At 38.0% G+C, this 12,500-nt stretch overlaps 2 protein-coding genes across 2 annotated transcripts in view; one reads left to right on the top strand and one right to left on the bottom strand.

Annotated features, from left to right (window-relative positions):
- The window catches only part of LOC138024511 (uncharacterized), a 13,736-nt gene extending 13,484 nt beyond the window's left edge, over window positions 1-252 (bottom strand). The window contains exon 1 of the mRNA XM_068871722.1: window positions 21-252. Within this exon, the coding sequence (XP_068727823.1) occupies window positions 21-62 (42 nt within the window). The 5' untranslated portion in view covers window positions 63-252. The remainder of the gene's footprint in view (window positions 1-20) is intronic.
- Window positions 253-1,946: 1,694 nt separating this feature from the next.
- LOC138024321 (cysteine protease ATG4D-like) overlaps window positions 1,947-12,500 on the top strand; it is a 15,427-nt gene continuing 4,873 nt past the window's right edge. Inside the window, exons 1-9 of the mRNA XM_068871478.1 lie at window positions 1,947-2,114; window positions 2,821-2,904; window positions 2,992-3,204; window positions 3,971-4,026; window positions 4,856-4,992; window positions 7,509-7,579; window positions 8,469-8,617; window positions 9,214-9,292; window positions 12,221-12,297. Of these exons, the coding sequence (XP_068727579.1) occupies window positions 1,949-2,114; window positions 2,821-2,904; window positions 2,992-3,204; window positions 3,971-4,026; window positions 4,856-4,992; window positions 7,509-7,579; window positions 8,469-8,617; window positions 9,214-9,292; window positions 12,221-12,297 (1,032 nt within the window). The 5' untranslated portion in view covers window positions 1,947-1,948. The remainder of the gene's footprint in view (window positions 2,115-2,820; window positions 2,905-2,991; window positions 3,205-3,970; window positions 4,027-4,855; window positions 4,993-7,508; window positions 7,580-8,468; window positions 8,618-9,213; window positions 9,293-12,220; window positions 12,298-12,500) is intronic.

The raw sequence follows: 12,500 nt of genomic DNA, 5'->3' as shown, positions 1-12,500 counted from the left end.
AAAAAACCGCGTTCACTCACTACAGAGGTCGAGCCACCATCTTCCTCCCAGTCATCCGCCATGTTGTTCTTCGATGTTTGTGATCGCTTTCCTCGAAGTTTAGCAGTATTGCTGGTTCAAAGATTTCCACTTCAAACCAACTGCAGTTGTGTCGTTCACCTTTAGGATTTTAAGTAAAATTCAAACACGAATCTACCGCATCTGACGAAAAAAGGTGACAAAATGCAACACCAGATGAGATGGACTTCGAGCACACGAAACATTACACGATGATTGGTTGATTTTGCGCGCGAAAAAGATCACGTGATTTGCGGTATTTGGTGAGATTCGTTTCATTCCAGTTGAAACAAAGGACTCCTTTGGATTTGGCACATTTGCGGAAAGAGGTGTTTGTCAAATTTAATATTACCGATGATTCTTTTTTAATTAAGGTTCTGGTTGGTGCATCAACAATATCATTGTCATTTGAATGTTTCAAAATTCCACCTCGCTCTGTACTAAAGTGGAAATGTCCTTAAGCAAGAAGTGCTTTCTCAAAAGTTTAGCTGTCAGTTGTGAGAACAAAACACCCGACGAATAGAATTTTGCCGCAATTTAAAGGTGACAAAACACGTCTTTCAAGGTGACAAAACACGTCTTTCCGGCAAAGCGCTGCCAGCTGCGAGAGGCTGCCTCCGAGTGGTATCGCGTTTGAACCCAGGGAGAACAAAGCACCTTTAAATCAGCTTAATCACGCACTGAATGACACATTTCAGGGTATCCTGTTCTAGTGTCATTTATCGCGGAGATGTCTTTGTCGATATTGATAACGTCCGTTGAAATCCGGCGGGTCTAAAACACAGGTCACATTCCACAGATCACTCGATGCAGGTCAGTGTTTTAACTTTTGGAAAGTAACCCAAACCCTCAATTTGGCTAACCCTAGGCCAAAGTTGGTTTTAGGCCTAGGGTTAGGCAAATTGAGGGATAGGGCTACTAAGGCCCGTGTTTTAAACGTCGCATTTTACATGTGCCGAATCTAATGCAAATGAGCGAAAACAATAGATTTTTCTCATTTGCCTTAGATTTGGCACATGTGAAATGCGACGTTTAAAGAGGGCCTTACTCTTTCCGAAAGGTAAAACAATGACCTGCATCTAGTGACCTGTGGAATATGACCCGTGTTTTAAACCCGTCGGTTGCAGTCAGCAATTAAAGATTCCGTTTCCGTTTTCACAGATCACTGCAAGGAAAAGGTTTCTCGATTTGGCTGAAATGTCGAGTAACTAGAGACGGGAACTAAATTTGCAGGGAAGATCAAATTGGCAGGGGCACCCAAGGTCAATTTTCGGAAAATATCTGTTCGGAAGACGATTTTCGGAACATTTGTTGTAAAATTTCTTGCTTGCCTGCCCGTCCTTGGATTTTCGAAAATCTAAAAAATGGTATAATTACCCATTTTTAACGGCTTTTTACCCTAAAAAGGTTACCTATAATTTTTGGGAGCCTTTTTTCCGGCTGAAATTTTCGAAAAGGTAAGTTTTAATTCCTATAATTTTCGGATCACTAAACTTTCAGCTAGGAAATCTGAACAGATGAAAATTTTTTAGGGGATAAAAATGTGCCTAGGCTCCTGCCTATATCTACTGTTTTAAAAATAAAAATACTAAAATGCGTTTAACAATTCTACGTTAAACTGGTTTGGAACTATATTCTCGCTGGGTGCCCCTGAATTGTTGATTAAAATTAAAAAGCACCGTCTTTCAAAACCAACCACCTGTACATAAATATTTACTTAAAGAGCTTTTTAGAAAAATAGATTTAAGATATAAATTAAAGGAAAAGCAAAAATATGGGGACGGGCGAAAGTGTTGAAATCCCGTGCCGAACGAAAAATCTTAAAGAGAATGGGACTGAATAAACTCCGGGATCCTTCAAATATGGTCCCTAGAGGTTCCCATAAAGGAACATGGCGGCTTTTTCAGGAGGTGGAAGCCTATCCAGCTCGTTTAGAAACAATATCAGAGTGAAAGCTCGAGAAAATAATGATGGCATTGATAGCGACGATGATGAGTTATTCGATGGCGATAAATTTAAAACACGATTGATGTCGATGTGGAATAATATGAGACACGGTTAGCTATGGGAAGATAACGAACTAATATACTTCGTACGGCATTTGTTTTGCATGCTGCTTTCAGTGTTTATTGCATAATGTAGTGCTCTTTACGCTTGTAGCGGCGGTCTAGTTTAAGTTTGCATCTTCGATCCGAGCATCTAGTAGTATTTTCTTTTTTTGAGCGTGTTGAGAAATTAAGTCAGATAGATTGCAAAAAAATCTGAATTTGTCTCTCATGTCATTATTATTATTATTATTTTCGCAATTGATTTCTAAGCCGGACCATAATAATGATAGTGACGATGATGATAATAACAATAATGATGATGACAATAGTAATAATAATAATAATAATAATAATGATAATAATTATTAATAACAACAATACTTTATTTCACCCCATAGTTACAATAAACTAATAACAATAATTTTATTCAATAATTATACAATAATAATAATAGTACAGCAGATAACAGGGGTGCTGGCTGCTCGAAATAACCTAAAAGTTAAAAATGTCAGGCAATAACAATAACAACAACAATAACAGTCTAGGAATCAAACTGCCGTTGACACCGGTGGAGTAAACTTTAACATTACAATAATTGTGCATTACATAAATGTTGGTGAACTGATCTCAAATAATTTAATTAACCAGGATCCTGCACATCAAATTTGCAACCACTGTTAGTAATTGTAACTCTTTTAATTTTCATCTATCGTAGGTTTTGTTGTCCCCTTCAAAACAAACTTCAACGAAGACTCACCAATATGGCTTTTAGGAAGGTGTTATCATGCAAGAAACCATGGTAGGTAAAATCCCTACAGCATCTGCATAATCTTAAACTGTAAGGAATTTTAATAGCCACGGATATAATTCTTGTTCTTTATTGCAGAATTTAGTGGTGTGCATTCTTCAACAAAATGTAAGGTTCTTAGTATGGATGAATTTCAGCGGGACTTTAATTCATTAATTTGGTTGACATATCGGCGTGAAATCCCTCAGCTTGGAGACTCGATGCTAACAACTGATTGTGGTTGGGGCTGTATGATACGGAGTGGTCAGATGATGATAGCTACTGGGCTGGTTTATCATTTTCTTAAAAGAGGTACAGTAAGCAGACTAAATTTTCTTATCTTGTTTTTCACCTTGTTGCAACCTTTGCTTTTACATGTACATGACATTACAGCAGCTATTTTTGAGGGTCAAGATGGGCTTATTTGATTATTTTGAAAACAATAGAAACTCAATGACTATGCAATTCACTAAGAATGGACCCTAACCCTTTAGAGAGAAGTTGCCTGTATTGTTTGCTAATTCAATGACATGACAGGTGTATGATGTGTGGAATTGTATCTGATTTTGGTGTGAATCAAGGAAACATTGGTCATAATGGCATCCCAAACCAATCCTAGAGAAGTCGAACTCAACTTACAAGTATGGGAACCCTGCTAATTTGTTTTGGCTCGTGAACCTCGCAGCTGCTGGTCATGAGAGTGAAAATCTTGAACACCGATCCGACCTCCCAAAATTTTAGAGGCAGGTTTATTCTACAGGGAATCTAAAGGGTTCAAGTTGGCATTGGCGTTCGACCACTGGCCCGACTCTAATGTCAGACGTGGCCTTGGCTTACTAACCAACCTGGATAATCATAATCTTCACAGTGACAGAAAATTACTGGTTCTTGTCACCTTTTTTGTGATGTCAGCATGCCATGTACCATTTTCAGATAAGCTTTACTTGAGATTTATTAGGTTAATACAAAAAACTGTCAAGAAGTGTCAAGCTTTGACATTGAGAGATTATATTACATTACACTTTACGTCATGATATTTGTGGTTGGTAAAATTAATGGGTTTTTAATGATATGGCAGACTGGAGAACCACAGGAAGATGTCATAATAGACAACAGGAACATTTCTACAGAACGGTAAGTTGAATGTTATTGACCTTCTATTATGCTTTGAATGCCTTTAATACTGAAGTATCAGTAACAAATAAAACATTTTTCACTGCTATCATCAGTCCTTTTGTGATTGGTAGCTTAATATCAACTTTTCCTATTTGTGCTTTTATGAAATGAAATGAAATGAAATTAAATTAAATTTGAAGTGACTCCAGAGCTGGCATAGTTTTCCTTACTTTCAAAGATATACAGCTGTGTGCATAGGGAATACAGTAAGATCATTATTATTATTTTATGGTTCAAAATTTTCTTGGTTTAAAAATTTTCAAACTAGTTCAATTTTGATTTTTTTAATACTAATGAAAAAACAAAATTGAATTGGTTTGAAAATTTTTTAACCAAGAAAAGTTTGATCCACAACGTGACACTATGTGCTGAGGGTTAAGTATTTATGAGTCAATGAGTCGATGAGTCAACGAGTTAGTGCAGTTAATTAAACCATAAAATGAAAGCTAAAATTTCAGAGAGTGCTTAGGCCTAATCACTGAAACGAGGGCTTAGGCTTAATCAACAAATTATTGCTATATTGACTGTGAGTCTCATTGACTCATGACTCATGACTCATGACTCATTGACTCATTTGACTGAGTCTCATAAAACATGCGTTCTCCTATGTGCTGACCAAGTAGAACTCTGATAATTCTGAGTCCCAAATGGGAATGTAACCAATGGCCCTCTAAGAATCTTCTGGCCAGATTCAAGTAACATCTGATTGTCTTGTTTGCTTTCTGTTTTCAATTCTCATTGAGCCTAAGTTGTAATTTATGACAATGCGTCACTGTTCTGAACACAGATACTTAGGTTCTTTGGGGATTTGGAAGATGAGGAACGTTGTCCATTTTCTCTCCATCGTCTTGTTTCTATTGGTAAACAAACAGGAAAAAGGGCAGGTGATTGGTATGGACCAGCATCTGTAGCTCACATTTTTAGGTAAGTGGGGACTAAAATGAAGAATGCTCATGCATTCGACTATTTTTAGTACATGTAATAGTTGTCATAATGATTACAGAAGCCATTTAAAATAGACCTTTTTGCCGATACGGCAGCCATTTTGATTTCTATTGTTTTGAAAGACATTACAGTGTATGGGATGCTCAGGGGGCAAATTAATATGTATTTTCCCAATTTGCCCCCTGGGCATCCTATAAGAGCTATTTGAAACAATGGAAATCAAATGGCCGCCGTATCTGCAAAAAGGTCTATTTGACTGTACTTTCTCGCTCATTCACTGACCAACTAACCAACTCACCTGCTAATTTAAGCAAGGTTTTCACTAGCGCAGAAGCAAAGGCATAATCATGACTAGTGCAAGCACTAGTATAAGCAAGTGAGAACACCCACGATCGTCTTCTTCTTAAGTCATGCTTATGTTGTAGTGCAAACGAGAGCAAGGCAGTCAACCAGTCATCGCTCACTATCTACAAACAAAATGGCAGATTTCGATTGATTTCATCCACAATCTTAATTACAGTTGAGGTAAACTGGCACGAATGTCGCTAAGCACTGGCTGCCGGTGAAAATCACTGCTTGAGAAAGGGGTGGTTGCCGGCTGAATTTTGGCCATCGATCTAAGCGACTGAGAAGACAAGGGCGTAGCCAGGGGGGTCCTGGGGTTTCCATGACCCCCCCTTTGTAAGCTGTTTTTTACTCAAACAACCTACAATATTCAGGTTGCGAACGTACCCTCTTTTTGACACAGTGTGACCCCCCCTTTGAAAAATCCTGGCTACGCCCATGGAAGATCACAAATTATGTTCTACAAAGTTTAAATGTCATTCGATGTGTTAACAAAAAAAATTGAATATTATTATTGTTAGCATACAGAATTATCACTAGAATTTATTTATACTGGAAATGAAATAAAATAGTTTTTTTAAGTACTGTTGTGTGTGTCCTCTCTTTTGGATCCCTGTATTTGCCATAATGCCAGGTGTTGCAAGATACTGGGAACGATCTTGTTGCACTTGATTAGTAGCACTGCACAGATCTAATCTTGTAGGAGAAATAAGTGATTGGATTTTTCCAAACTTGGTCACTACTCGAGGAGAATGGTTAATTTCAATATCAGTTATTTATGGTAAAAGGAAATACTGTTGGGGTACAATGGTGACCTTTTACCATTCAGTCGATTTCTATCAAAGAGGAATGTTGGACCTGCCATTGATTGGTGGGCATTTTCTAGGCATGGAATAAGCACATTTTGACGAGTGTGTTAACAACTTTCTGGCTGCTTTCTGAATAATTTCTTGAAGCCACTTTTTTATATTTGGGACCTCTGTGAGAAATTTGACTCTGTACATGTATTTGGGACAAGATTTGAAGCAGTTCCTGTTTTGAAACTACTTTCTTGTTGTTTCCTGTCAAGAGTTTGCAGTTGCTGCAAGCCCATTTCTTCTGAGTTATCATGTGATGTTCTCATTTTGTTTCTTGTTTCGGCTCAGATCAATCCTCGTTTCCTGAAAGGCTAACTTGCTTTTCTGTTTTATTTTGCAAGAAATGTTTGGCCTTGTTGTAAAAATCATCTTCCAAATAACAATTAGACGTAACCCCTGCTGAACACCACACGACTGGTCCAGGACTACCCTCCTCAGTAGATTTAACTCCCACTGAAAAGCACTGAACTGGTACATGACTCCTCTGCAGATTTAACCCCCCTGAAACCCCTGAACTGGTCCAGGACTACCCTCTTCGGTAGATTTTAACTCCCCTTGAAACCAGTCAACTGGTCCAGGACTACCCTTCTCGGTAGATTTAACCCCCCTTAAAACCACGGAACCGGATTTTACCTAAAACAGGAGCGAATGGCTAAGCTAGTGCCATTAAAAAATGAAACTAAGTTACTAAATGCTTTTGAAGTCAAAGTTGACGTTGACGTTGAAGTTGATGTGGAAGTCGAAGTCGACTGCGAAACCAGACCCGCAACAAACTGCCGGGGTCGCTGCTGTTCCTGCTGCTCTGTTAGGCTCATTTCGAGTTGGTGGTTAAACCATGTTTGAAAGTGCTCTCAACACCACACCGGATTGGGGAGCCGTAAGGTGCATAGAATCAATGGACACAATTTCTTCTTTCGACTTTAACCAACTAACACATGCACATATTTAGTGTGGTCTTATATAATAGCTAATGACGTCACACAGGGGTAATGAATATCCAATGAACTATGAATACATCTGTGAAGGAAGAGTTGGGTAGGATAGAGGCAATGGGGAAGATCAGGGAGGGATAGGAAAAGCAGAATGAAGAAAACGAATGTCTTGTTCTTTTTTTAACCCCCCCCCCCCCCCCCCCAAAAAAAAAAAAACCCAAGCCCCTGTTTTTAATTACACCCCCCAAAAAAGGAAAATCCCTTTTTTAGACAGTTGATAAAGATAAAAAAAATTTGAACTGGTTTAAAATAAACTAGGGGATAATTTGTTGAACTACAACACATTTATTTTCCCTTTTAGACTAGCAATGGCAGGTGGAACCCATCCTCTTCTCCATGATGTAAATATTTATGTAGCTCAAGATTGTACAGGTTAGAGAAAATCTTTTTGACTAAGTCCTAGGTGTTGCACTGAGCAAACTTTCTCACCAGCATCATTATAGAATATTAATTTTATTTAAATTAAAATTTATTTTTTTCTTTGGCCATAAAAACTGTAAACGCTTTGTTTATAGTGGAAGTCCACTTAGCTATCAAGCTAACTAGTTTACAGGCACGCCACTTTTAACAATGTGAAAGAAACAATTTGAACTTAACAGAAACATCATTAAGAACCCCAACTGGCAGGAGGCAACCAATTAGTTATTTACAAAGAGTGGTAGAGTTGAATCCGGGACAACAGGAAACAAATCCAAACCAGAGGTTAGAACGGGATTTGAACCATTTTTAGACAGGGAAATAAGGAAAGTGAGAGGAAAGTAGAAAAGAAGGAAATTAAAGTTGTAGAGAAGAAGTGATAGCCAGGCAAAACCCAGCTGCTGTCACCAAAGAGTTGCAGACGTTTCTAGTGTGTTATGTTCTCTGATCCCTTGAACCACAGTAAAAAAGTTTTAGTGGCAGTAGCTGTTTTGGTAACCATGTGTTCAAAGCAAGGCCAATAAAAACAAGAACTAATGTAACTTCATGTGGCAGCTCTGACCTCTTCACTCTTAATTAAAGATAGGTGGTCATGGAACACCCTATACTGACAATGCATAGGGAGGACTATCAGCTACGTCCAGCAAAAGTTTGCTTTGGTTGCAAAATTGTGCCGTATTATTCTAAGACATGATTCCTCTAGAGATAGTTTTAGTATGTTAGGATGGGTTGACATAGCAACAAACCCCACCATAATGAAAGTTTAAAAACCTGTGATATTTCTCTATCAGTTCACTGATACCTTTTTTTGCCTTTAATGTAATTGCGTTCATTTGGCTCACAGTTTACACAGATGAGGTGGAACGTCTTTGTACGACCTGTAGAACACATAACTGGAACTGCTCTGGTAACAAATGGCAGTCAGTTATAATTTTAGTCCCTGTGCGTCTGGGAGGAGAAGCATTAAATCCCATTTATTTACCTTGTGTTAAGGTGAGAAGCAGCCATTAATCACCCATTAACCCTTTGACCCCCAACCCGGCCAGACTTAGTATTTTACTCTGTCTAATGCCAGACGATTTTACTCGTCAATGGGGAGCCCCTGGGAGTCAATGGGTTAATCACTCACTGAAAAACCGCTGTCCCCATTAACACTACAATCAAAATAATAATGATCGATATCCAGGGTTGTCATTATGATATATTAATTTTGTAATATTGATCATTAATACAGCTCAGTAATGTGAAGAGAAACTAATGTGAATGAAAACTAAGAGGGACAGACATCACAAAACCTGGTCAGAGCTAATGTCTGTCTCTAATATCATACCCACTTGAGGAAATGGATAATGATGAGTAATGTTAAGAGAGTAAGGGTTTAATTGGGAAGAAGCTGTGGGAGATGAAAGCAGATTGGTTTCATTTGGTAAAGAAATTAAGAATAACAGTTAACTATTCATTTATTGGTATTCATTACTTGGAGCGATTTCAAACACTTACGATTTTTTCACATCATAAATTAAGCCAAGATGAAATTAGGAAAATAAAAAAATGGTTAACACCAGTTTACTGATAGTGTGTTTCTTCAGTCTCTTTTTACGCTAGATCATTGCATTGGAGTCATTGGTGGACGGCCAAGACATTCTCTTTATTTTGTTGGTTTTCAAGGTAAGGCAATAATAATAATAATGATAATGATAATAATAATAATAATAATAATTATTATTATTATTATTATTATTATTATTATTCTTTAGTTTTAGGTGTCAGTTGTCATTTCGTCTAATCATTCAAAGCCTCCAAAACAAGCTACATTAATTAATTTATGTAGGTGAAAATTATTGCACTTATGTAACAATTTGCAATGAGTGTGTGTCAAGCTCAGTCTCATTTGAAGGTTTTTCAATGTTATTATGGATTTTTGAGAGGCATGCTATAACCATACAATATGAATAACAATGTCAATGATGATTGATAGTGATCTGAGATCCTGGGTTCAAGGCATGTTCTGACCACTCATTGAACTTGTTCCAGGTAGTCCCTGGTTCAATTCCTGGCTGCACTTGTAAATAGCCAACTGGTTTGCCTCTGGCCAGTTGGGGTCCTTAAAAGTTGTTCTGTTCAATGCTCAGAGATATTAGCTACTAGCTATTCTAAAACTCCAAGGGTAAATAATGATACTTACTTACTTATTATGACGATAATTGAAAAAATTACTCTTGCTTACATGTACTTATACCAAATTGCACTGAGAATCTTGCGATCACCTATACTTACAAATGAGGTAAACTAATCAGTGACGCCTGTCTGCCTATTAAAAAATTGTTAAAAAAATGTTTTAAAGTACTTATCAGTTCAAAAATTACACTGAAATTAAGATGTGTAGCCCGGGTCACGATACAATTGCAATGTACATCTGTAGCTTTACTATTAGTTGTAGTTACACACACCTTGGGTTTGGGGTCTTCTGGTGGTTAAATGGCTTGGGTTTGGTTCAGCTCAGCTTTCATGTTATCCTTGGGGATGTGGTTACAAAGTAAAAGACTTCCCTCAGGGTGAAGTAAAGTCTGCTACAAGCCTAGAAGGCCCGTCAGGCTGGCGCTTATCTCTGGTTACTATAGCATAAAGCGAATAGGAGTATTTCTACTCCTGGCCCTGGATGGGATGCTAGTCCATCGCAGGGTTACCCCCAGCATTAAATTCACTGGTACCCATTTACACACCTGGGTGGAGAGAGGCACTGTGAGAGTAAAGTGTCTTGCCCAAGAAGACAACACAATGACCCCAACCAGGACCCGAACCCGGACTACTCGATCCGGCCACCACGCCTCCCTGGGTAAAATAATAGGGTATAATTAATATAATTAGGGATCTTAGTGTATTAGCTATGTTCTGCTAGTTATGATTGGCCAAACCTCATCAGGGAGCAGATAAACTGTACTTTTCAGTTTAGGAACTGTCATGGGAAGTTCTTTTGTTCTTTTTGATGAATCCATGGAAATAACCCTAGGGTAGTTTCGGTCTAGGGAAAGTGGTTACACATAAAAACGTCCTTGCCCCTGGGCAAACACTGTTTGCCCATGGATAAAAGGGTAGTGTAACCACAACTATTGTATGGTAACTTGAATAGCCTTGTAGTCTACATGTGTAAGTTCCAATTTTTTGTTTTTGGACAAATTTTATTCCAACTGTCAGCCCACTGCTGGAAGTAAATACTTGAATGCTTCGACAGAAAGGCAATATCTCTCCTGAAATCCACATGGACTTTTAATATCAAACAACCGTCTTTCCTCAAAATTTCTAGGTTGCTGAATAATGTGTCTCAATGGTTCTTTAAGTTATTCTTCGCTTGACGAGAACATATCAAAGTTGTGAAATATGTTTCCTACATGTCATACGTTAAGCTTGCAAATAACTTATGACTTGTAGTTTGCACTTGTAATAGGCTAGTTTCGAATTGTGCAGCAACAAAAGAACAGTGTCGCGGTTCAGGGGAATAATTAGCATATTGTATTGTTCAAAACAAAGGAAAATGCAAATTATTCCCCTGAACCCTCGACTTTGTTCTTTTGTTGCTGCACAATTCGAAACTAGCCTATTAATTTGGACGTTTGTAAAGATTCAAGTTAGACCCCAGTAAAACTTTTATTGAATTGTACACTTACCAAATTCCACAGGTGTAGCGTTACAACTGTGATTACATGTTGGAGTCTTCTAATAATGACTTGTAACGATGTGTATTGAACTCATTTTCGTGCACGCATGTAAAAACAAGGGTTCAACTTGTACACACAAAGTGTAACTTTTTATTGAATATTTGATGCCAGGTCTGTTTTGAATTTTTGTACATGCTACTTCACTTGCACCATATTGACTTACCAAAATAATACTGTCATCCATGCAAAGTTGTATTAATCTTTGGAATAGCAAAACCATTAGGGTTTCTAAGATGGTACCTACAGCTGTTGGGATAAAATAATTCCCGACCTTGTTCCCAGGGTCTCTCTTCAATGACAAAGGAGGTAGAGAAGAGAGACCCTGGGGACGAGGTTGAATATTTCCCTCAGTTTCGATCAATACCAAGCAAGTAAGGCAAAGTTGTTTATTTCGCTTGGTTGCTAATGAGTATATTACATATCAGATCTAATTGTTGTTTTTCTGAAATCGTAGTGGTCTGTCTGTGGCTCAAATCGTAATGATAAATATAATTTTGTGGTAAACCAGGCGTTAGAGCGGTTTTCAATTGAGTGTCGGAAGTAATTAGCGAATTGCTTTGGTTTATGATTACTTCTCTCAGTGATTGGTTCAAAGTTCTCGCGCCACTTTTTCAACCAATCAGAAGTGAAACCAAAACTAATCGTCGCTCGCGCGTGCACATTTTCCCGCGCTTTTTGTCGGCTACGTGTAATTACCGATACTTCGAGTTTTGATTGGTTTACCGGATTATCTCCGTCGTTTTTGATTGGCCAAAGTAATTACTTTGGTTTTGGTTTAATGACACTCGATTGAAACTCGCTCTAACGAAACTCATGTGAAAATCAATTTAGCTCTTTTTACACATTTCATCCACTTGATGGTTTCTTTTGTGTTGAACAGATGAAAAGATGGTTTGCTTGGATCCTCATTACTGTCAGTCAGCGGTTGATATGTCACGAGAAGATTTTCCCACAGAGGTAGGTTGTATTTTTTAATGCAGATGGATATTTAAGGTAAGGGGAGGTTAGCAGGTTGCTCTTCATCAAGCTTTCCGGACAAAAGCGTCTCGTGATTTATGTACAAGCGCCTTTGTCGTTTCTCGTAATTTCCCAGAATTTTGTGCGACAGGCAGCAGTTAATTACGTATCAAGAAAATAGCAAGGACGGGGATAAGTGGAAA

This window comes from Montipora capricornis, chromosome 11 (assembly GCF_036669925.1).
Source record: "Montipora capricornis isolate CH-2021 chromosome 11, ASM3666992v2, whole genome shotgun sequence".
Lineage (NCBI taxonomy): Eukaryota > Metazoa > Cnidaria > Anthozoa > Scleractinia > Acroporidae > Montipora > Montipora capricornis.
This window is presented reverse-complemented; position numbering and strand designations above follow the sequence as displayed.